We start from the raw sequence: 22,274 nt of genomic DNA on the forward strand, positions 1-22,274 counted from the left end.
AGAATAAGTGAGTTCGAATGTGAGGGGCGAAGACAGGGAAGCGGGTCCCACGCATGGTGTAAGTGGGGACCATTGACAGCCTCTTTTCCCCTCTGTGTCACGGATGGGAGCATGATAGTGCCTTGGGTGATCCTTTGAGGCATGTCGTGGTTTGTGCGTAGGGTGTCAACACCCTACCTGATGGTTGTTCCTTCGTACAGGATGCCCAAGTGCGCTCGAGATTGGGCCCGCTGCGCTCAGTCGCAATTGGTTCTATTTTGACCCTAACATAAGTGTTTAAATGGGCTTACGACGCGTGACACCTCAGTTTTACCAGATAACATTTTTAAAATTTGGCAAAAAATTCAAATATATTTTTTTAGAAAAATAAAAAACTTACCAATGAAATTGTACAAAATCAAGCATAATTTTTAAAAACAAAAAACAAAAAAATGAAATAGTTATCCGGGAAAATTTAGGTTGAGGTGCTTACCAAGGGAAACATTTGATAGTTGGGACACCATGGCACCAACACGATTTCTTTTGTAAACTCTAGCCACTGTTGTCTCAAACTTAGGTCACAAGAGAAGAAAAGAGAATTCAGGTTTCAAGTTAGTTAACGACTGTCCAAAATTTGCATCACTAATTTTATAAAAGAAGATATTTGTGCTAATTTGTATTTAAGTTTTAAGAAAATACCACTTTTATCTCAATGTTTTGCTTGGAAACTTATTCTCTCTTAAATAAAGTTGAATACGTTGTAGCTTCGAATTCACACACCAACATGTTTATCAAGCAAAATAAGTCAAAATATGTCGTGTGTGTGGTATTTTTAATTAGCAAAACTCTTTTTTACTATTGTAAAAGTAAAAAAAAAAAAAGAAAAGTAAAAATAATAAAAAAAACACCCAAGTAAGTTTTGGCACCATAACTACAATTTTTATAAGTGATGGAAAAAAAACATAAATATGTTGAACAATCTTGGTGAGAAACAAATAAGATCTTCCATGACTTTGTAACATTCATATTTATTACAAGAATCACACTTCGAATCCACACCCCCAAATATTGTTGAACTTACCCAAAAAAAAACTACTTGATCGCTTGATCATAAAATTACAATCGAGAACATCTCAACCGACTTACCTATACGACACTATACAAAATGTATACATTTGCTACAAAAAAGAGGAAAACAAAACAAAACTGAATTTTACATTATATGACACCATATTTCATCTAATAATTAATTTTTCTATGGTTAACTTTCCTACTTTAGGATCATGTCCTTTCTTTGTAAGTCAAGGTTTCCTATAATGGCTAAGAAAGATAAATGGGGAAAGAAATTCATGGTAAATTGTGGCTTCTGAAGACTCCACATGCTAATTTCAGTCCAAGCCTTAAAAATGGAGGATGGTTTTAGCGTTTTCTGGAGTTCCACTCAACAATTGCAGAGAGAAGACTGTAATTTGGAATCAAAATCTTATCTGGCAGCGGCAAATTCGTCACCGGTGAGTGATTGTTCTCTTGAAGCCACTTCTGTATCGCTCGACGATCGTATGTGTAACCATCGGCTGCGACACAAGGGTCATCCATCAAGTCCTGTCGGGAAAAATGGCACAGAGACTTTCAAGAGAGATATATGTTTAGAAGCTAAGGCCACCTTTAATAACCTTTTGTTTTTCTGTTTTTTAAAACCAAACTTATAAACACTACTTCCACCTATCTGTTTCGTTGCTTTGTTATCTATTTTTAAAAACGTTCTTGAAATCTAAGCCAAATTTTAAATAAGCGTAAAGATGTAGCATGTTTGAGATCTTCCTACATAACCGTATTCGACATAAATTTAGGAGCTTTTTACAAGGGAAGTTCATACACGTGTAAACATGCTTTGTCTAGATGGTTTTAAACTTATTACTATGAACAATATTGTAAAACTATAGTGTCATACCTGAAGAATTGGGCAGATGAAATGGTTAGGAGTCGCAGCTGGAACTTTGGAGGCCGAATTGCGAGCCTCATCAGCAACCTCTTTCAATCTCAGCAGTGCAGGAAGTACTTGATCCTTTAAGTCGGGCCTATCTTTACGTTGCAGCTCCGCGCACCGAAGTCCTAATCTCGCCAATTCATATGTCTCTTCAACGGGCCAGTTCCCAGCTTCAATATCCACAATATTTAGTAAAGTGCAGTTATCAATGGCTGTTTCCACCACATGGGTTAGTGCTACTGCTGGTTTTGCAGTTATTAACTGCAAGATCACCATTCCAAAAGCATACACATCAGATTTAGGTGAGATTAATCCAGTTCGTTGATACTCGGGATCTATGTAACATAGAGTCCCAACTGGTCCACTATCCTTGAATGCGGTAGACATAGCAGGATCTGAACTAAACACTGTAGAAAGGCCGACGTCGCCGATTTTGCTCACGAGGTTTTGGTCAAGTAAGATGTTTGCTGGCTTAAGATCGCGGTGGATTATCGGTTTTTGCTTCGAGCTGTGTAGAAAGACAAGCACAGAGGCTATTTCCCAAGCAATTCGATACCTCTCGTACCACGGGATTGCAGGAGTATTGCTTCTTCGGAACAACCGATCCTCCAAGCTACCATTCTCCATGTACTCATAAACCAGGCAACTCTTATCCGGACACGCACCAAGGAGGAGCAGCAGATGGGGATGGTGAATTTTGCTCAAGATTTCAAGCTGAATGGAAACAGAGGATATATAAGTACCAATTCAGTTAGCGTAATCTTACATATATAGGAAAAATGCAGTCAAAAGGGTTCTATTTTGCTTCTGTAAACAAAAACCAGGTCCTGAAGGATAATGCTGATTTTGATAATGATATAAAAGGATTCAAAGGCGAGTAGAAGATCTCAGCTATCAAGGATGGAGTAAAAAGGGAGGGGGAAATTGCCCCCGAACTCATAGGAAAGAACTAAAATTCAGTTTTTAAATTGAATCGTTGTATATAAAAGGTAAAATTTTGTTCAATTTTATGGAATTTTCTGGCTCCATCTCTGTCAGCTATGGCATCCTGGAAATAACTAACATGTACAGCTTTTTTATCTAGGAATGTAACGAAGTCCTAGAAGCTACGAGAAATTATTCGCGAGATATTATTTGAAATAATTCACTCACCTCCTGAAGAAATTGCATATTTTTTTGACCATCTCTAGAGTGAAGAACCTTCACTGCTACAGTTGTATGATGCAAACTGCACTTGTAAACTGTTCCATATGCTCCCATTCCAATCTTTAGATCCTCAGAGAAAGATGATGTAGCAGAAACAATATCTTCCCACTGAAAATATTGGTATTGTTGAAGAGGTCCTTGAAGAGCATTCTCATGCTTGCCCTTCTCTTTGACATCTTGAAGGGCTTTCGTCTCTGCTTCCTTCCTATAGATGCCCTCTCTTTCGGCATGTTCTTTAACATCTATCGCTTCCCTTCTCAGCGCTTCATGTTTCGCTTTCTCTTCCCTCGCAAATTCTCTAGCAGCCTTCTCTTTACTTTTGATCTCCTCAAGCTTCCTAGCTTCCTCGGATCGTTGTTTATTTAGATGGCTCAGCTGATCAAAGGCAATAACAGGGTGACTTTTTTTGCTAAGTTTAGTATGCAGTCAATATAACATGTGCTATTAATTTGTGCTGTCTCTTAATTGAAATATGAATGTATAATTTTCTGTTGTAAGCTTTTCTTCTGTTTAAAAAACAGTTGGTCAAAAAGCATTTAACATATTAACTCTGCTCATGAAGAATGAAAACGATAAAAGATCTCAAAACATTAAATCCAACACGGCTGAAGACTGCCTGAAATTTGCTAAATTGAATAAGCAAATAAGAAGCCCTTAGAACTTAGAAGTGTACAATATATGAATACACAATTTCATGTTAATACAACACATCCTTTTGTTAAGAAATAATGGAAATGTTTAAAATAAGTTAGAAAAAGATTAATGATTTCCTTCTTTTAATACAATTTTAGAATGTTTAATATTCAAGGGAGATGCCAAAAACGAGCCCGACGAGATCGACCTATAAAATCGAACTCCAATCCAAAAGAGAGGGGTTTGTTTTAAAATTTATCTATGCTTGAGGATATGCTAGCCAGACTTGAATACTCAAAACCGTGATGCTTGAAGATGGAGTCTTGCTAAGACCACAGTCACCTCTCTCTGAGCATGTAAATAAAACAATAAAACAAGTAGAGGGAGAATTGATAGGTTATTAAACGATAAAGTATTTTTTTTTAAAAAAAAAGACATCTACCTTTCGGGATGCATCGATTGTCTCTCGCTGAGCAATTGCGTACATTCCTCTCGCATGTCTAAGTTCGATTCTCAACTTTTCAAGCTCAAAGTTGACGTCCGCCTGCCAATGCAAGTGAACAACTTAAATAACAAATAAATCACAGTAACACATATACAATTATCTAAGGTTTCATAATGTAAGCTGTATCTAGAAGTCTTTATAAGGTGGAGATAGAAATCATGGACTATTCGAACTATCCAATGTCTAGCACAAATAAAACTAGGTCCTACCGCCAATGAAGAATGAAAGTGAGCGATCCCAGGTCTCCACATCCCTTGAGATGCCAATGTATTAAGTTTGCAACAAAATCTCTCCGTTCTATGATTACTAAAGCTCATCTCTAACAGAAATATAATCCAAATATAATGATCTGACCTGACCAAACTTGAACGTTATTCTCAAAATGACACATTGAACAAAATGTCCTCAAATCAAAGGAAGAACTTTTACAAAATATGTGATGTTTCCCTCAGGTCAAATTCTTTTCAGAAGTAGGCCATAAGCAATATACAAAATCTTTCATTAAACTGACAACAAGCCAAGGAAAATGCAGATGGATTACCTGGCTTTCACATGAAGAATAATCATTGAATGCGCCCGAGGAGGAAGCTTCATCAGAAACCCAAGACTGGCTATCGGTTGGCAAGCTCCTACAACTAGAGGCCCGACTCAATGTTTGTGCACAATCTGAAGCATAGGAAGAGGAACGAATGCCATCCACCTGCTCCTCAATCTCAATGGACTGAGTTGACTGACATCTAGAATGACTGCCTTTAATGGAGTTTGTTTTCGTCGTAAGAAAAGGTTGGTTGATGGTTGAAAGAGCTTGAAATCGTTGTAATGGTAGGGAAGAGGAAGGAGAATGAAAATGAGAGTAGGAAGTCACTAAGCTTGAGCCGCCATCTGTATTGAGAAAAACAGACAGAACTGAATCATAATATTTTTTTTCTCCACTCCTAAACTAATATTGATAAATGAACACAAGTCAATTCGATCTTTTACCAGTAATGTTAAATTAGTTGAACAAGTAAGTTGGAGACTTTATAACTTATGTAAGTTGGAGGCCTTAAAAGAATGCAGAGAAGGTAATGGGTGTAATATCAAGTTCCATCACTCTTATCCACTACTTCATAATTAATATAAGCTAACTACTGACCTACTTAATCCTTGTGGACACAGAAATCTTGAGGATCAAAATCATAAAATTTAAGCATAGAAAGTGCAACAAGAGAGTATATGAAATACATATTTGATGTCATTAATAAATGTGCAAAAGAACAGTAGTTAAGTTCGTAACCTAGAGACTACTGAACCCTGTCTCTGATAGGAATGGCCTTAGGGGTAATTAGGGATATTATTAGGATATTGAGGGTACCTTAGTAATTAGATAGGGAAGTTGTCAAGGAGAGTATTGTAAATAGAGTGAGGGTGTAAGAATGAAGGTATCCAATTAGTGAGTATGCTTTAGGCTTGAGTGATATCTCAAGATGGGAGGGTACAATTACCTCTAATACTTGGTAGCTATTGTAAATTCATATATCTTTTATCCTTCAATATATTCGGAGGTTCTACTAATTACCCCTAAGGCCATTCCGCCTCTAGAAATTAATTAATTGATGATTAGTCACCGAGATCTCAAATATCATTTAATTGGTAATATTACTTTCATCTAATACTCCAAAAGTGGTAGGATGGGATACGAAACCTTCATTTTTCACAGAACAGATTGTATTGCATTCGGGCATCAAAAGCTTAACTAATTAATGGCTACCTGTAGGAGAGCTAGAAGTATAGCTTGAGTAGCTATTCGCTGAACTTGCTTCACTCATGTTATCTTTGATGCTCACGTTTGTCTCTGTATCAGGTGGCCGTATTGAGGCTAATTTTCCTTTTGAAATAGCATAGACTGTACAATATCTTGGTGCAAGAGCTGATATTCTTGAGGATAGACCATTCAGTTTCCTACAGAAAAATATCATCCAGACACAAGCAAGTTAACAGAAAAAGGTGAGGAAATAAACATAATGCTATATTTTACTACACATTCCCTTCTTAAATAGACCAAGTACTGTAACTTGGTCGGTTACTTTAGCTGTTATCACTACTATTATCACAAGCACTCAGGCAATGGGTGCACGAACCATTAAGAAATCGAAATCGAAATGCCAATGTCTTTCTAGTAAAGTTATACTTAAGAATGATTCAGTAAGAGCATGCCAAAATCCAAAAGGTAATTGAATACCTTGAGAAAAATCCCTGTGATGAAACTCCTATAACAAGCTTGCTGATTGAACACTTTGTAACCTCTTCTATTATTGCATTTGCCACATCATCCGCTTCAAGTGTCACGATGTCGAGTTGAACCTACATTTGGAATGAAAATTTTAGCTCATTATTCTTCCCCCCACCTACAACTCAAATTAGAATAAGGCTGGACCTTTCTTTGAGTAAACATCTTCTTATATGGAAGAAGCTTTTCGCTTGTCTGCCACCCTATTTCTTTCCTATAAGCCACAGCAACATCATCACGAACTTGTGAAAGAGGAATCGAGTTTCCCACTGCATCAACATTGTCATATAGCTTGAATTTGCAATCTAGACAAAGTTTTGTGTTAGCCACTAGAAAGTATAAGGAAATTTTGGTAACTGTTTTTTTCGTCAAATGAAGAACTTGTCAAAGAAAATTCAGATAAGAAATAAAGAACGAACAAAATGTATATGATCAAAGTGAGATGGTCACAGTCCCATTTTCAGCTAATTTCTTAACCAATCTCATGATGCAACTCGGTACAAGGTTATATTGTGTATGCAGCTTGGTACAAGGTCACATTGTGTGCGAAAATACTTGCCTACACACTTGTCAGTAAGAGCATGGCGTTCTATTATTGGCTGAAAGAGTTTTTAGTGATACAAAATTTTTAGTGGGATCCACTTTAGATACAATATGAATAGGCCAATAAAAATATACCACATTAGAAAGTTAGTAGGAGGTCCTACTGATCGGTGTGTAGGCAAGTGCCATTCTTTTCAAATACTGGATCCGCTGCCAAGGATTCCCTGCTGGAAATAACATAAAAACGCAAGAAAACTGGTAGATTTTCTCTTTATATGGTCAAAAAAGTGTCTTTTTCAATTTTCATCCCAAGAACCCAGCATAAAGTGAACTATAATGATTCAAGATTTGATAAAAACAATAATAATAAACTTATTTACAGATGGAACTCTCTAATTAGAGGCATCGAATAAAATCAATCTTTCACTGGATTGTTGCTGATGAGGCAAAAATTATTTCAAAGTATCTCCTAACCAATAACAACCTTAAACTCCATATAAAATACCAAAAACACATCTCCCCTTTACCAATAGATTTGAAGTACATGGCTTACTTGGGGTTGGGACAGAAGTAATCCTTGGGATGATGTGTAACATCTTGAAATTAATGATGCCCTCAGGTACAAACTTCTCCAATGACCATCTTATTATATATTTACTGTTTCTCTTCCCACTGATAGCTACTGCTACAACAGGAGAAGGGGAAGGCAGCAACTTAAAATTGTTATCTGATTCATCTTCTCTCCCCTGCATGGTTATGCAACTCTGTGGCTCCGAGTTGTCTGAGCGATAGGGAAACTGTGTCAATTATGCATATGCATCAAAACAACATAAATTTGTGCAGCAAAAAGTGCATAGATTAGCCTAAATCCCACTCAAGGAATGAAAATTCAAAATTACTCATATTTGGTGACCTTCTATCTATCATGTCTTGTAACACACCCAATACTAACAAATCATAGTGACTAATATGTTCAAAGCCTCCAGTCAACAACCATTTTCATGGCTTTGAACAAACAGAATTTGATAGAGAAGAAAAGGCAGAATATAAGAAGAGGAGGAACCATCAAACCTGTAGCAAAATCTGCCAAGGAAAAGGAAAATGATACAGAACAATATCAGTTACTCAGAGGAAAACATGAAGAATTCAAACTACAATAAAATCCAACCAAAACTAACTACAAATAAGGAATTCTCAGTTAATCAATCAAACCCAAAAGCAGAAAAATGAGCCCCAGCTGCTTGAAATTCCCAAAAAATGAAAACAACCCAGTTCAGTACCTCCTCAGCAAAAACCACGAGAAGAATTCAGATAAGATTTGGGTTCAGACAAAATAGCAGAGGTAGAGAATACGAAACAGCAGCCCCAGAACCAGAAGCAGATTTCGCGCCAGAGATGTCCAAGTTCGCGGTGCCACCAAAGCCAAGAAACCTGTTTCTGAAAGTTCAATCGAAAAAAAAAATAATGGGAATCGTGTTCGTGTGGGAAAAGGAAGAAATGGCCAAATGGGTCAAATTATATTTGGTCTTCTCTTCCTCAACTGATTCACAGAAATGGAGTAATAATACTTTTCAAGTTGACGTTTTGTAATAACTCCTCATTTGGCCTACGCCTACCGGAATATTTATTACACTAGCAGAGGAACGAACCATGAATCAGCTTCAGCAGGGGAATCAGTAGAAGAATTTTGAATTTTATTTATTATTTATCTACTATTATTTTCTTTTTCCAGCATGGAAACAGAGAACCAAAAGTCAGCTTCTTTTTTTTTTTTTTAAACCGAAACAGTCGTTGGCTTCCTTGAATAAAAAAAGACTTCATCAAAGACTTTCCCATCTACATTGATACAGTAGAATGGAGCTAATATTTAGTTGAGCGATAATTGTTATATATCTCTAATCAAGAGGTCATAAGTTAAAATCTCGTACTAAAAGAATTGTGAAAAAAAAAAAAAGACAAGGAGCACTAGAATATCAAATTCCATCCCTCTTATCCACGTGATCAATTGTGGCTTCGTCATGATTTCTACCTGTAAATTTTTTTACTATGATTAAATATCAAATTTATTGTAGTGCCGAATAATTATTCTCGACAAACTTCCATAGACTCAAAATCTATAAACCTCGAAAACAAAAACTTTTATTCATAGTTACATTCGCCATCTTCTAAAATTTAAGGTACTATATAGACCAGGATAAAGTAAAAATTAATACAATCCTTATTAAAATCTCAACTAGGGATGAAAACACCGTTGATATTGATCAAAATATCGGCGATATATCCAAACATCATGGGTTCAAGAACAATGATGGGGGAGAGTTGTTTCTACAAAAATCAACGATGTATTGTATTATCACCAATATCTTCTATATTTGTCAATATTTATCGATATCGGTCCATATTTTTCGTTAATCAGAATATTCTTGTTGTCGATATTTTACCGATATCTACAATATTTTTTTTTTCGCAAAGGAATATCTACCATATTTTACTGATATCAGTGATGTTTTATAACTTTTTGTCTCCTGCTTTGAACCAACACATAGTTTTTCTCACTTCAAAAGGTTTCACCGTGAGTTTTTGGGTTAGGCCAATAATTTAGAAATTATTTTTCTCGACATATTTATCAATAACATATTTTATTAGCTTTTGATACAAGATTTAGATATGAGTTTCGATGTCGAATGAAAATGCCTACACACAATAGATCTATACACTCTAATGTTTAAGCCAAACAAAGAGTTTAGTTGAGAATAGCAAAAAATAGAATTGTCAACGGTCGCCTCATGTCGCTCCTCTTATTTATTAGAGGAGTTGTTGGAATTTTTAATAATATGAAGTCACACATATAATTATTTTATATGTTTTTGCTATTTTATTTAAACCAATGAAAGTGATGCGTAAGTTTTGATATAAGTGAGTAATTATAAATTGTCCATAGATAAAATATGTAAATATCATAATTAATGTTTTATTCGATGATGAGTCAAATTAGAGATAACAAAGCCTTGTAACAACAGGTGGTTTTTGGTTAGTTGGTTATGGTCCCCAAGTGACATAACTATGGTGATAGTTTTATCTTTTATCCCTAATTCATAGAGAACTTCTTCCTCCATAGTAAAATTAAGGAATCAAAGGACAAATCGTGATCTTTGTAGCCTTCGAAGATCGAATCCCACCACTATGCTTTCAATTATGGAATCAACATGGAAATCAATTTGTAGCTTTAAAGTTTTGGGTTTTAATTTTATTCAACAAGTGTTTTCTTGGGTTGGTTTAGGTGAACTTGCTCGACCAGATCTGATCGGCTCGGTTGGGTGTGGCCCGAACCTCGTTCGTCTGGTCGGGTGGTCCAACTTGGTTAGGTTGGGTCGAGTCTAATGATCTTGTTGGGTGGTGTAGCCTGGTCTGTATGAGTGGTCTAACACACATCGCTTCTTTGACCTCACTTCAAGTGAACCTATTACAGTAATTTCACCTATAACATTAACTATTTGTCTATAACCCAAAAATCACTATCTTATTATTGTTAAATGATGTATTTGTATAAACATACCTTTTCTATTTATCAATGAGATTAGCCACATTTCTGTAGATTCATTGACATTCATGCTATTTTTTTTAGTAACTCTTCATTTCTTACATTAATATATATATTTTTTTCAATATAATTAATATGGAAATAGAGGATTGAACTTTCGACCTCTAAAATGGAGAAAAATGTCTTGACCGCTAATTTAGGTTCTTGTTGGTATTGGTATTAATATGTAAGTTCATTTATTTTTTTTAGTACATTACGGAGGGTGAATGATCGAACTCACAGCTTCTTAGTTGAAGATATATATCAATTACCGCAGAATTATCCTAATTTTGTAGGTTAATGATTTGAATTGCAGGAGAGATTTGTATTTTAAGTCAATAAAATGTTTTTTTGACTTTTAGCTTAATATATTAAATATGTGGGGTCATAGTAAGTGCGTGGAAATTTCTACTGACATAAGACCCAACTGTAGATATATTAAGGGAAGGTATATTTTCATTTTATGCAAATAATGAATTATTTGTGAAATAATATATCATTAGTTTTGGGAAAATCAAGTTTAAAATTAAAAGTGTCAACATCCACAAAATATAAATAAATGACATAGTCATACAAAGGCAATTAAAATAAAATTCGATTGGAAAATCTTAGTCTAATTTCAAATTTGAAATTTAAATATTCAGAGTCAAATACATTCCTACATTATGTAATTAATTTACATCAATATTTTAACTCTTGTATTTGAATCCTTACTTTTAAGGATAAAAAAAATGTCAGAGTCCTTAAAGTAAAATTTTCTTATTTTAAAATGAGATTAGGTCAAGGATGAGGTATAAAAATCGTCAATCTTTTAAAGATTGATGAATAAATTATCCAACTCGCCTCTGTCCGACCTAAATTTTTATTTTATTTAGTGATGTAAAATCCACATTTTTAAATGAGAAAAAAAAAACTTTTGATTGGAGATTTCTCTGCCTAACCTTATTCTTCAGGATAATGTGGTGAGATGGAGAGATAAAAATAAAAATAAATTATTATTTTTTAATTTAATAATGTAGAAGTAAATATCCAAACTTTAAATCTTACTCAGCTGAAGCCTGAAGTTGACATAAAAAATGTATATGACGTATTGCATATATTTAAAACTAATAATTACGTAATGTCAGAAAAAGGCAGTAATAATTATGTATGTTATATACCAGTTTGGAGTTTTAATAATATATTGCATAAGCAACTTGCGAAAATCAAATGCACAAATAAAAGGTTGTTTGTATCAAAATGTCTCCATCTAGTGAATATCACATCGCTGCAACAATATGAAAATTATTATGTTAAATGACGAATCGAAAATTAACTATAAGAAATAAGGTAACTTTTATTTGTTAATATAAGATCTAAGAAATAAAATAAAACATTTAAAACAAGGGACAAAAAAAAGAGAATTTTTAAGGGAGTAAGAACTTACAGGACAACGTTTTAATTTATAGACTTGTAGGACTTTATAAGGGTTAAATTACCCAAAGAAAATATTTCCACCAAGATCTTCCTATTTTCATTAATCCTCCAGAATACATGTTTTGATGGTATAATGTCGATTATTTAGCAGATATAGAACTTTTATTGCCATTTTGATTGATGAAACAAATTTAAACAACACAGTATTATAATTCTTCAAAAGCAAACACAAGAATTTCTAACTCTAAATTTAGCTAAAACTGCTTATACTAAGTATGTCTTTCTTAAATTTTTTTTATTTTCCAAAACATGTTTGAAATTTTAACCAAAATTCTGGAAACCAAAAACAAAAACAAAAACATGGCTAGAATTTCATATTAGAGAACAAACCAGAATATTACCAAATAAGCATAAATTCTAAAATCAAAAGCAAAAATATTATCAAAGAGGCCATAAATAATTTAGTCTGTACATTCAAATCGTCACGTCGTCCTTTTGGGTACCCAGAACGTCGTACATTTCATTCGAACTCGATGGTAAATCGAGCCCACATTTTCATTCTCTACACTTGAAAAGATGATTTTCAAAAGTAATATTTTGAAGGAAGGCTCTTTGTATACGAATGCCAAATACCTCACATATTCAAACTTCAGGGCCAGAAGCAAATAAGCTAACAAGGCCACGGAACACTTGTGCTGAAAGCTGGTGTGCTTGAAACAGCTCCCCATCCAAATTCCAAACACTTTGATCACCAAAAGAAGTGAATGTAAAAGCTGTAGTCTGTGCACAAAGAAGCAAAGTTCAACCCACCGTCAAAGAAACTGACTTTGATGCTTCTGTTTCTTCGGTCCCGAATTACATTCTAAGCTTGGAATTGTGATTCTATGGAGTTTCAATTACATGGGGCATGATGTGGTAGAAGACAATGGATGGTTCGACAAAACAAGGTATAATATATCCTCTTTTTAAAGCAATGTATCAAATTGCTTTTTTGGACTGTTTTACCCTATTTGTCCAATTGTCCATTTTCTTATATTATTTGTCTGACAAATCGTGATAAGTCTGTCAATTTTTATCTAATAGATATGTCAAACTCACATCATTATTTATTATCTATACTAACAATGGAGACTATGTGGAATCAAAACTCAAAGTTAAAAAATATAATTTAAACTTTTAAGGATCCAGGGACTAAATAGACCCAATTTTTTATTTAACCAAAAACGCAAAATAACAAATAGGTGAGCATTGCTAAGCATACCTTGTGATGTTCCACAAATTTGAAATCCATTGGATTTCCACCTTTCCTGGCCAGCTGGGTAAGGTGCCTACTCACATCCATTAACAACAAAAACAAAAATAAAAGTTTTCAGAAGAATGATAAAACCTCCAGAAAGAAAAAGGCAGCAGCAAAGAACTTGACTTTACTCTTTAATTTGCTTTTATTTATTGTTTTATTTGTTATAGTTTCTTTTCCTTCATATGACTATAAGACTAAAAAGTGTATCTTTTTTCGGTCGAACCCAAAAATACATTTCGAATATTTTTACACAGATAGAAGACAAAATCCAATGGAGATTGCTAAATTCAGCAGAAAGAGCTCTATCGACATGATGGACAGAGGTAGAATTACCATAGATAGAGAGCATGGGGGCAGTCTCTAATCAATATAAGATGGAGGAAGCCATCAGAAAGGTGAGCGTCAGCCACCAAACCGTCTGGTGCTTTTTCGTTACGACAAGAGATTACAGCAGCACCGACACTTAGGAAACGTCCCTTGGATTTCATCCATCTCGTTTCGTCCTGACAAGAATGTGTTCCAGCATGGGAATGCTGTAAGTGCGTATGGATCGGCTTCTTGTTACAAATACTGCAATTAGGACAACAAAGCACTCTTTTCCCATTTGAATTGGTGTCCTCCGACTTTATATCTACATAGGCTAATTCTGCCTCGTATGAACTGAGAAATAAGGAAAGTTTTATAATAAATCATAGCATGTAAACTATTCAGCAAGAAAGTTTTCATTTTTCTCTCAAATAAAGCTGGTAGGAGATACCTGTGCCTCAAGAACACTCTTGTACCGGCATAGTCATACCGTCTAGGCCCCATCCATCGGAATTTTTCACTCTCTGTAATGACATCTCCATAAAATCCATATCTAGAAATAAAATAAGCAGAAGTTTAGAGGGAAGCTTCAATAAAGTCTGTCATGCAGGAGCAGGGAGATGGTGCTAATCAAGGACATTGTGACACCAAACAACCAATTTAGTGCCTTCAAAGAAAATTATTGAATACATGACATTATACTATGCTAAGTTTGCTCAAGGACTTAACAAAAAATAGGAGTTTCAGTGGATTGCATGTTGATTTTTAAAAGGGAAAAATCAGAAGCAAAGAACTTGTCATAAAATTAACTGCATCACAGGCATACAAAAGTTATGGTAGTGTCTTCCACATTGAGCAGCATATTAATTTTCCAAATGTTGGATAAAAGTTGAATCCAAATAATTATCTTAGAGAGAAAAATCAAATGGAAAAAGGGATATCATTAGCTGCATCACGCGCATGAGTTAAGCATAAAACAGTTAACAAAAATCATAGAAATCAACTTCCTGGAAGTTAACAAAACATCATGAAAGAAAGAAGTGAGTGCATAGAGTTGGGAACAACTATTTCAATGAAAGCTTAGGTATCATCCTATTTGATGCATAACACAAATGATAACGAGAAACTACCCAGCGAAAGTAGCCGCATAGCGTACATAAGGTTCGAACTTTGACATAGGAGTCTTTTTCCACCTAACTACTTGAGCTATATCAAGGTGGATTCTTTTACCCAGGACAATTTGCAGGGTTGATGTAATAGGATCTCGATATCCAGTAGAACTGCAAGAATAGGACTGATGATGAATGCAGTTGGCTCCAGTAAAAAAAAAAAAATAGCAGAGCACACAAAATTTTCATTTAGTTTAAATTGAGGAAGACAAGAAAAAACATAAAAACTAGGAGTTACAAATCTATAAGTAATAGATTATGTAGGAGACTAGGAGTAGCAGGCAAAAGCGTGCTGTGGAAAGGACTTAAGTAGAAATGATGTAAATTTGTAAAAGCACTTTGGAAATCTGAAGTTAAAAGGAAAAGGCAGACCTCTTGAACTGTCTACCACAAATTATAATTTTAAACTGTGAATAATTAAATTTCCCTACTTCTTTGTATGAGTTCCATCACATCCTTGCCGTCTGCTTTGAGTAAACTCTAATAAAAATACATAAAAAAAAAAGGGGAACACATCAGAGTCCAATATCTGATTAATTTTCCAAATATTCTCCAATCACATACCAGAAAAATATTTGCACATATTGGCCTCCTTATACTGGGTTTCCTATCTATGGTTCAAATAATGGAACTAATCCAAGGAGGAAAAAAAAAAAAGCAGCTGGAAAAAAAATTTTGGGTTGAACGAACATCTTTGTTTTTGAGTATTTGAGGTATCTCCTGCTAAAATTTTTAGTCTTCCAAAGTATAAAAAAGAATCTTATGAGAACTCTCTGCATTCGAATTTGATAAAAAGCAGATCAAAAGACCCATAAGGCCATAATCCATAGGTTCTAGGATCTACTTCATAGGAAGAAGAAGAAGCTGTTTCAACATCATTTTTTATGGTGGCTTTGCTAATTTTACTGGTTTCGGAACTTTCCAGTTGAACCTTCGACTCAGGGATGAGCTTTCTTTTGGAGGGAGGAGGCAGATGTAGTAAAATAGGAGATATTCTAGTAAATTTTCTTTTGTTTATTGTTGTAGTTGCTCTTCTTGTGGTGTTGAGTTGGTTGCTGGATTGTTAAGTAGTTTATTTGCTGATCTTTTAGGAAGAGCTACTTACTTTGATTACTTAGTTGATCTGTAAATAGAGTATTAAGCCTTTGTATTGATAACTTTTTTAATGAAATAGTTTTTTTTTTAGTGTTCCAGGAGAAATAGACGCTAGGCTACACCGCACTACAGGTAAATAAACAAAATATGTGTCCATCTTAGGTTTTCATCATTAAATAATTTATCAAAATGTACTAAAAAAAGTATTTATTAAAAAGGTTGAAATACTATTTTGTTCTCTATACTTTGGTTTGTTCTGGTTCCTGTACTTTCAAATTATTTATTTTAGTCTATGTATTTCCAATTGTTGTTCATTTTAGTCCTTGTACTTTCAAAACATCCATTTTAGTCCATGTACTTTTGAAAAAGTGACCATTTTAATCCTATTTTTTAAAAAATTAACATAAATTCTATACCCAACGAAACACTTTAACACACTATATCTCAAGGAATTTATTGAGTATAGTGTCATGTTCAATTGGGATAAAATAATGAGATAAAATTAAAAAAGAAAATAAGAGAACCAAAACGATCCCTTTTTTAAAAGTACATGACTAAAATTAACGTTTTTAAAGTGCAGGGATCAAAATGGACAAAAGCTAAAATTATAGAACCAAAATAGACATTTTAAAAGTACAAAGACTAAATAAACAAAAGCTTGAAGTACAGGACCAAAATATTATTTAAACCTATTAAAAAATTAACAGCAAAGACAAACATGGGTTTTTTTATGCCAAACTCAAAAACCAAACAAAATATTTGAAAGTTTAAAGATAAAAATAGAATAAGCATAAAAGTTTAGGGACCATGATAGGATTTAAACCAAAGAAATATTATAATGGTAATTTTTTTGTATGGCCTTGTATATTCTTTCTTTTTTTTTTTCTTTTTTCTCAATAAAAGCTCGGTTTCTCACTAAAGTTTTAAAAAAAAAAATTTACAGATATTTTTTAAATAAAGCTACCCATTCGTATTTCTGATATAAATGTTTGATGTAATAAATGATATGTAGAAAACTCTAAAAACTTACCGTCGTAGTTGTGGATCCTGAAATAGCAATTTGTGTAGCGAAGACATTCGAAACAAGAGTTTTTAGGTTTCTAAAACTAATGAAAAGAAAGACACACTGAACCTATCTAACTAAAAAATAAATGAATTCTCAAGCTGGAACAAGAAAATGGAAAATAAAATATAAGTCGATATTGATCTAAGTTGCAAGAGAAGAAAAGGTACCACATCACAACAGCATCTGTCGAGCCTGCAGGAATGATTCCAAATCTAAACGATTTATCAAATGCTGAAAATTCAGAATCATGATCGGTTGAGATCCCTACTAAGCAGATGGAAAAGTGTTAGAACTGAAAGGTAACAATTGAGGAGCAAAGTACCAGGGAACAGGTGTGGATTGAATATTGCCATTATAATTCATTGGCTTCACCTCTAAGAGTGAAATATTCTAACCTGTGTCCCAAGAACCATCTTTACTCCCTGAATTTTTAGATATATCCAAGGACACATCAGTGAACTACCTATAACCAACAAACCAGATAATTAAGACCCCGTTTGATAACGATTTTGATTTTGTTTTTAGTTTTTAGTTGCTATCTCCTTTTTTTTTTTTTGCTTTTAAAACTTATGCTTATAAAAACTACATATACACATATACCCATCCATGTTTTCTTTGTTTAGTTTTTTTTTTTTAAACACTTTTAGGAATCTTAGCCAAATTTCATAAACAAAAACGGGTTATTGGGAACTTTAACTTAAAAAATAAAATAAAATTTGGCTACGAACGTAACTTCAATAAATAGAAAACTAAAAACAAAAATGTTATCAAACGGGCTTAAGATTTTCATCTAAAAAAGGATATGTCTTCCACAGTACATACGAGATGTTGAGAATCCTGATCCAACATATCTAGCACCTGAGAGGAGTGGCGACTGATCTTCACTGCTATTGACATTTTCAGTCATCATTTCATTAGGGTAGTTACCTTCTGCCTGAATGGAGTCCATGATATCTGAAGGTGTTGGCGGGTAAGGTGCCCCATGCCTTGACAAAAGAAACCCATTGAGGATCTCATTGAAGAAACCATCCCCGCCCTAGGGACATAAATAGCATAAATAAGATGGATATGAAGACGGAGAGAAATTCAGAAACTAGCGAAATCTTTGAAGGCAATATCAGGTACTTCGGCAAAACTGAAAAATAAAAAATCAAGGTGGCGTTGATAACATTTCGTTTTTTGTTTTTTGTTTTGAAAAATTATGCTTGTTTTGTTTGTAGAATCCCATTGGTAAGCTTTTCTCCTCTTGGAAACATGTTTGAATTCTTACCCAAATTTAAAAAAAAATAAATAATTTTTTGCTTGTTTTTTAAACTACTGCATGTGGTTTTCGAAATTTCGCAATTTTGCCTAGATTTTAAAAATGTTTATAAAACTAAATGACAAAACAAAGGAACACATAGATGAAAGTAGTGTTTCCAAGCTTAGTTTTTAAAAACATAAAACAAATGGTTATCAAGTGGCCTAGACTAGAAAAAGAATAGTTGAAACCGTTGTTCCACCCTCAGGGCAAAAGATTTGATAAGAATCCTGTTTCCCACCTGATAAGTCTGCTGGTCTGGTGTCCCCTTTTATCATACAATTTGAATTGAAATTTGTTCTTTAGAAAGAATACCAATGGCAGAAATATTAAGGCCCCATAACTATTTGAATTTCTGTTTTTAAAATTCTCTGTGTTTCTTTGGTCTAGTACCTCATTTTTAAAATATTTTCAAAATAAGCTGAATTTGGAAAACTGAAAAAGTAGTTTTTATTTATTTTATTTTATTTTATTTATCATCATCATCATCATTATTATTGAAATTTGGCTAAGAATTCTATTTTATTTGTAAGGAAGGTGAAAGCAAATGAAATGGTTATTAAACGGGACCAAAGCAATTTAGTCTTTGATAATAGAACTGAAAAAACGTCTCTTTCATGTCCTTTTCATCAAAGAAGATTCTGGATATTTGAAGCAAATCGGTAACTTTCATGTAAATCATTTTCCATAATCTTCTTCATATGTTCTTGAAACACAACTTAGCATCTCATTCCTGTTTTAGGGACAAGTTTAAACTTGAACAAGTTGGGATTTTCCTACTCATTTTGTCAATTGTTTCTGTCTTCAAATAAAATCAAAGAATTAAATTGGCAATGCCACAATGCTGTCTCAACCAAATGCCAAAATTCCTCCTTCACAATGAGCACCAACAGTCAGACTTTTAGGTTACTTGACTAATTTCTAGGGCAGAGCCAGTTTATTATCCGGAGAAATGGAGTGTCAAAAACCAACAATATTTTTGAGTTAGTCAAACTAATATAGCTTGACCTGATCACTCCATCTTAGAGGTCAAAATATGAAGTAAAAAGGCAGAGATCTCTTACTTACAACAGCAACAATACCATCATACATTTCAAGGTCCTCGTTTGCAGTAGATGCCATTACATCAAATGCATGACCTGCCCTTTCGGTCATAATTACCTGAAACTCCGCAATTTTTTTTACCATCATGAAAAGGAAAGTAGATTCAGGAAACAGAAGAATGAATTGAATCGAATCGAATCAAAGTGTACTTGATGTGTGTATATGTAAGCATATGCATACCATCAACAAATATCAAAGCAAAATTTTTACCTTCGTGTTGATTTTAGCCCGTACAAATATGGGAGTCACTGCTTCCCAGGTTCTGTATCCATTCCCTTTCCCACTATTTGGATTAACGAAAACCTAATCCATCAAAGGAAGCTTGGAAAGTATCAGAAGACTTTGTATGTTCACTTAAATTGACTAACCAAAAGGTAAATAGACCAAAATGAACAAAAGCTGGTCCTTATAGATTTAAATACAATCATGGTTACCATAACTTACTAGAAGATTCTTTGGCCTCCCAACTTGAAGGCCCAAAGATTCATTAATCTGATTCACCCACATCTGACATATTTGCGGGTCCTCATGACCAAATGTAAACATAGTTAGGACCCATGGAGTAGGCTGAGATTTTGATCTTTGGAAACCATGCACTGTAAATCTATACATCTGTATCAGTGACAAATAAAAGCAAGAATAAGGTATAGTTTAAAAAATCAAGGATAAGAAGAATTAAATCAACAAATGAGTAATGAAAAACCTCGTATTCATCACATAATATACAGTTTGGAGCAACTGGAAGTTTCGATTTCCTAATCGATCCATAGTTGTTAAACTCAATAGCATAAACATCAGAAAACTTGATCTCTGCTGCAACTTCAGGGCCAAGCTTAATGCCCAAGCAGTCTGAGCCATCCTGTCCAATTGGATTGTAGAGAACTCGTCTTTAGAAGATTTTCTATTTGTCATTAACATCAGATGTTTTGTAAGAGAATCATTATCATTCCATCATAGTTCATCTTAAACAAACCAATTTCCATAGTTCAGACAAAAAGATAGAAGAAGAAGATGGTCATTGGAGAAGAAGAAATTAGCCATGAAAACTAAAAAAGCCAGCAGCAAAATGATCAGCCCATAGCCAAAAAAATCTTCATCATAAACATCTAAACATTAGGTGAACAAGAAACAAAAATTAAAATTATACTACTCTGAAACATTTGCCTGACCCCTTTCAACAATAAATGCTACACATAGCCAAACGTCAACACATTTCTCACGCAGTAAGATAAATGTAATCACCCATATGAAGCAAAATCAAAGGATGGATGCCCACTAAAAGGAAGGAAAAGGAAAGAACAAACTCAAGAAGCTGCCATTGATCCTCAAATTGGGCAAGAATTCAAATGGGAAGAAGAAATTACAATTTCTGTGGAATCAGCCAATTCCCAGGACAGCCCATCTGAATTACAAGTGAGGGTGACCTCGCCGAAGCCATCCAAGAAGAATTCGGATTTCAGAATCGACGTTTGGGGATGGAGGTGTGAATTTGGGGGAGATTGATCTTGCACGGCGGAGCAGCTTCCCGTCCGCTCCATTCATTCAAGAAATGCGATGAACTTCAAATTGCGATGCTTGTATAACCCACTAATTGGTTGGTGGTTAAATGAACTCCCATTTTAGTGAGAAAGTCATCAGCGATCCTCGTTTCAGCAGAAAATCAGAGGACGTCAATGGGCGAAGAAGAAACTGCTCAACACGTGTTGGAAAATGCAGATGGAAATGACGTTGACAGAAATTTGAAGAAAAAGTTAAATCGAAATTTTGAAAACCAACAAAATCTTGGTTTCAAAACATTTCTATCCGTATTTTCTTTAATGGATCATAGGTTGATATGAAATCGTATTATAAAAAATAAAAATAAAAATAAAAATCAACAAAAAAATTTTAAAATATTAAAGTGATATTAATATTAATCATTTTAAAAATATTTATGCGTAAATTTAAATATTTTTTACTAATTTTTTATTTTTATAATTTTTTTTAAAATATCCATCAAGATCGATATTTTATCAAATATTTTTATCAACATTCCTAAAAAATTAAGACTTTGATATTTTTATCGACATCAATATTTAAAACTTTGATTCAATATTGGATATTAGCTAAAAAAACTAATTTCTAGGGATATAAACTACAATATTTGCAACAATAAAAAAATATAGAAAATTCATATTATCATAACTATGATTGATCTATTTAGTTGGAGCATAATTCAATGGATAAAATATTATTTTATCTTTTAATTCGATCTCCACCTCACATGACTGTGTGAAGTATTCTCACTCTTAGTGAACTGGTGTACTAAAGAGATCTTTCACCTAATATTTATTAAATATGAAAAGAAAAAACTATGATTGAGGTAACTTTTCTTATTATTATTATTATTATTATTATAATTGAATTGGAAAATAACTTAGTGGTTAAAGTTTTTTTTCTCTTTCAAACGGGTGTTTAGGTGCATTTGCCTTTAGATATCTAATTCATGTTTATCCCATAGTTCTGTCAAGTTTAAGTTTTATTGGACAAACTCATAGGATTCAACTTACTCCTCCCAAAAGAGAGAGTTTCTTTTTCATAATTTAAAAAAAAATAAATAGTTATTAACTGTTAATTGGCGGTGGGAAGGAATTTACCTATTAACGGGTCAATACTTAAATATAGTTCAATACCTAATACTGAGTCAATATTTAAGTATGGTTCATTTTCTTAAACAAATACCCTAACACATAGGTTTCTTATGTTTTTGGATAATTAAGTCGGGCCCGAACTCCACTATTGCTCCGTCTGGTGCACGGCGACACCATCTCCTATTA

The 22,274-nt window shown here is 33.8% G+C and overlaps 2 protein-coding genes across 15 annotated transcripts; both read right to left on the minus strand.

Annotated features, from left to right (window-relative positions):
• Positions 1–964: 964 nt before the first annotated feature.
• LOC111025865 (U-box domain-containing protein 35) lies at positions 965–8,759 on the minus strand. 10 transcript variants are annotated; one of them, XM_088125655.1, is made up of 11 exons: positions 8,403–8,759; positions 7,676–7,903; positions 7,287–7,349; positions 6,727–6,884; positions 6,532–6,653; positions 6,061–6,251; positions 4,852–5,192; positions 4,248–4,349; positions 3,119–3,547; positions 1,931–2,680; positions 965–1,581 (listed from the first exon to the last, which is right to left on the minus strand). In XM_088125655.1, the coding sequence occupies exons 2-11, from the start codon at positions 7,872–7,874 to the stop codon at positions 1,399–1,401; spliced, it is 2,538 nt and encodes an 845-aa protein (XP_087981781.1). In that variant the 5' UTR covers positions 7,875–7,903; positions 8,403–8,759; the 3' UTR covers positions 965–1,398. The 10 variants fall into 10 exon arrangements, with proteins under 10 accessions (XP_087981781.1, XP_087981782.1, XP_087981783.1 ...); XM_088125656.1 differs by having other exon boundaries at positions 7,676–7,919; XM_088125657.1 differs by having other exon boundaries at positions 8,194–8,759.
• Positions 8,760–12,533: 3,774 nt separating this feature from the next.
• On the minus strand, positions 12,534–21,200 carry ACD5 (Diacylglycerol kinase family protein). 5 transcript variants are annotated; one of them, XM_088125694.1, is made up of 13 exons: positions 20,823–21,200; positions 20,162–20,317; positions 19,903–20,070; positions 19,669–19,761; positions 19,423–19,515; positions 17,877–18,090; positions 17,450–17,476; positions 17,222–17,318; positions 14,855–15,004; positions 14,176–14,277; positions 13,752–14,078; positions 13,380–13,446; positions 12,534–12,898 (listed from the first exon to the last, which is right to left on the minus strand). In XM_088125694.1, the coding sequence occupies exons 1-13, from the start codon at positions 20,994–20,996 to the stop codon at positions 12,761–12,763; spliced, it is 1,806 nt and encodes a 601-aa protein (XP_087981820.1). In that variant the 5' UTR covers positions 20,997–21,200; the 3' UTR covers positions 12,534–12,760. The 5 variants fall into 5 exon arrangements, with proteins under 5 accessions (XP_087981820.1, XP_087981826.1, XP_087981825.1 ...); XM_088125700.1 differs by lacking the exon at positions 17,450–17,476 and having other exon boundaries at positions 17,222–17,285; positions 17,913–18,090; positions 20,823–21,199; XM_088125699.1 differs by lacking the exon at positions 17,450–17,476 and having other exon boundaries at positions 17,913–18,090; positions 20,823–21,199.
• Between the last annotated feature and the right edge of the window lie 1,074 nt (positions 21,201–22,274).

This window comes from Momordica charantia (genome assembly GCF_013281855.1).
Source record: "Momordica charantia cultivar OHB3-1 chromosome 6 unlocalized genomic scaffold, Mcharantia_2.0 BLBB01000006.1, whole genome shotgun sequence".
Taxonomy (NCBI): domain Eukaryota; kingdom Viridiplantae; phylum Streptophyta; class Magnoliopsida; order Cucurbitales; family Cucurbitaceae; genus Momordica; species Momordica charantia.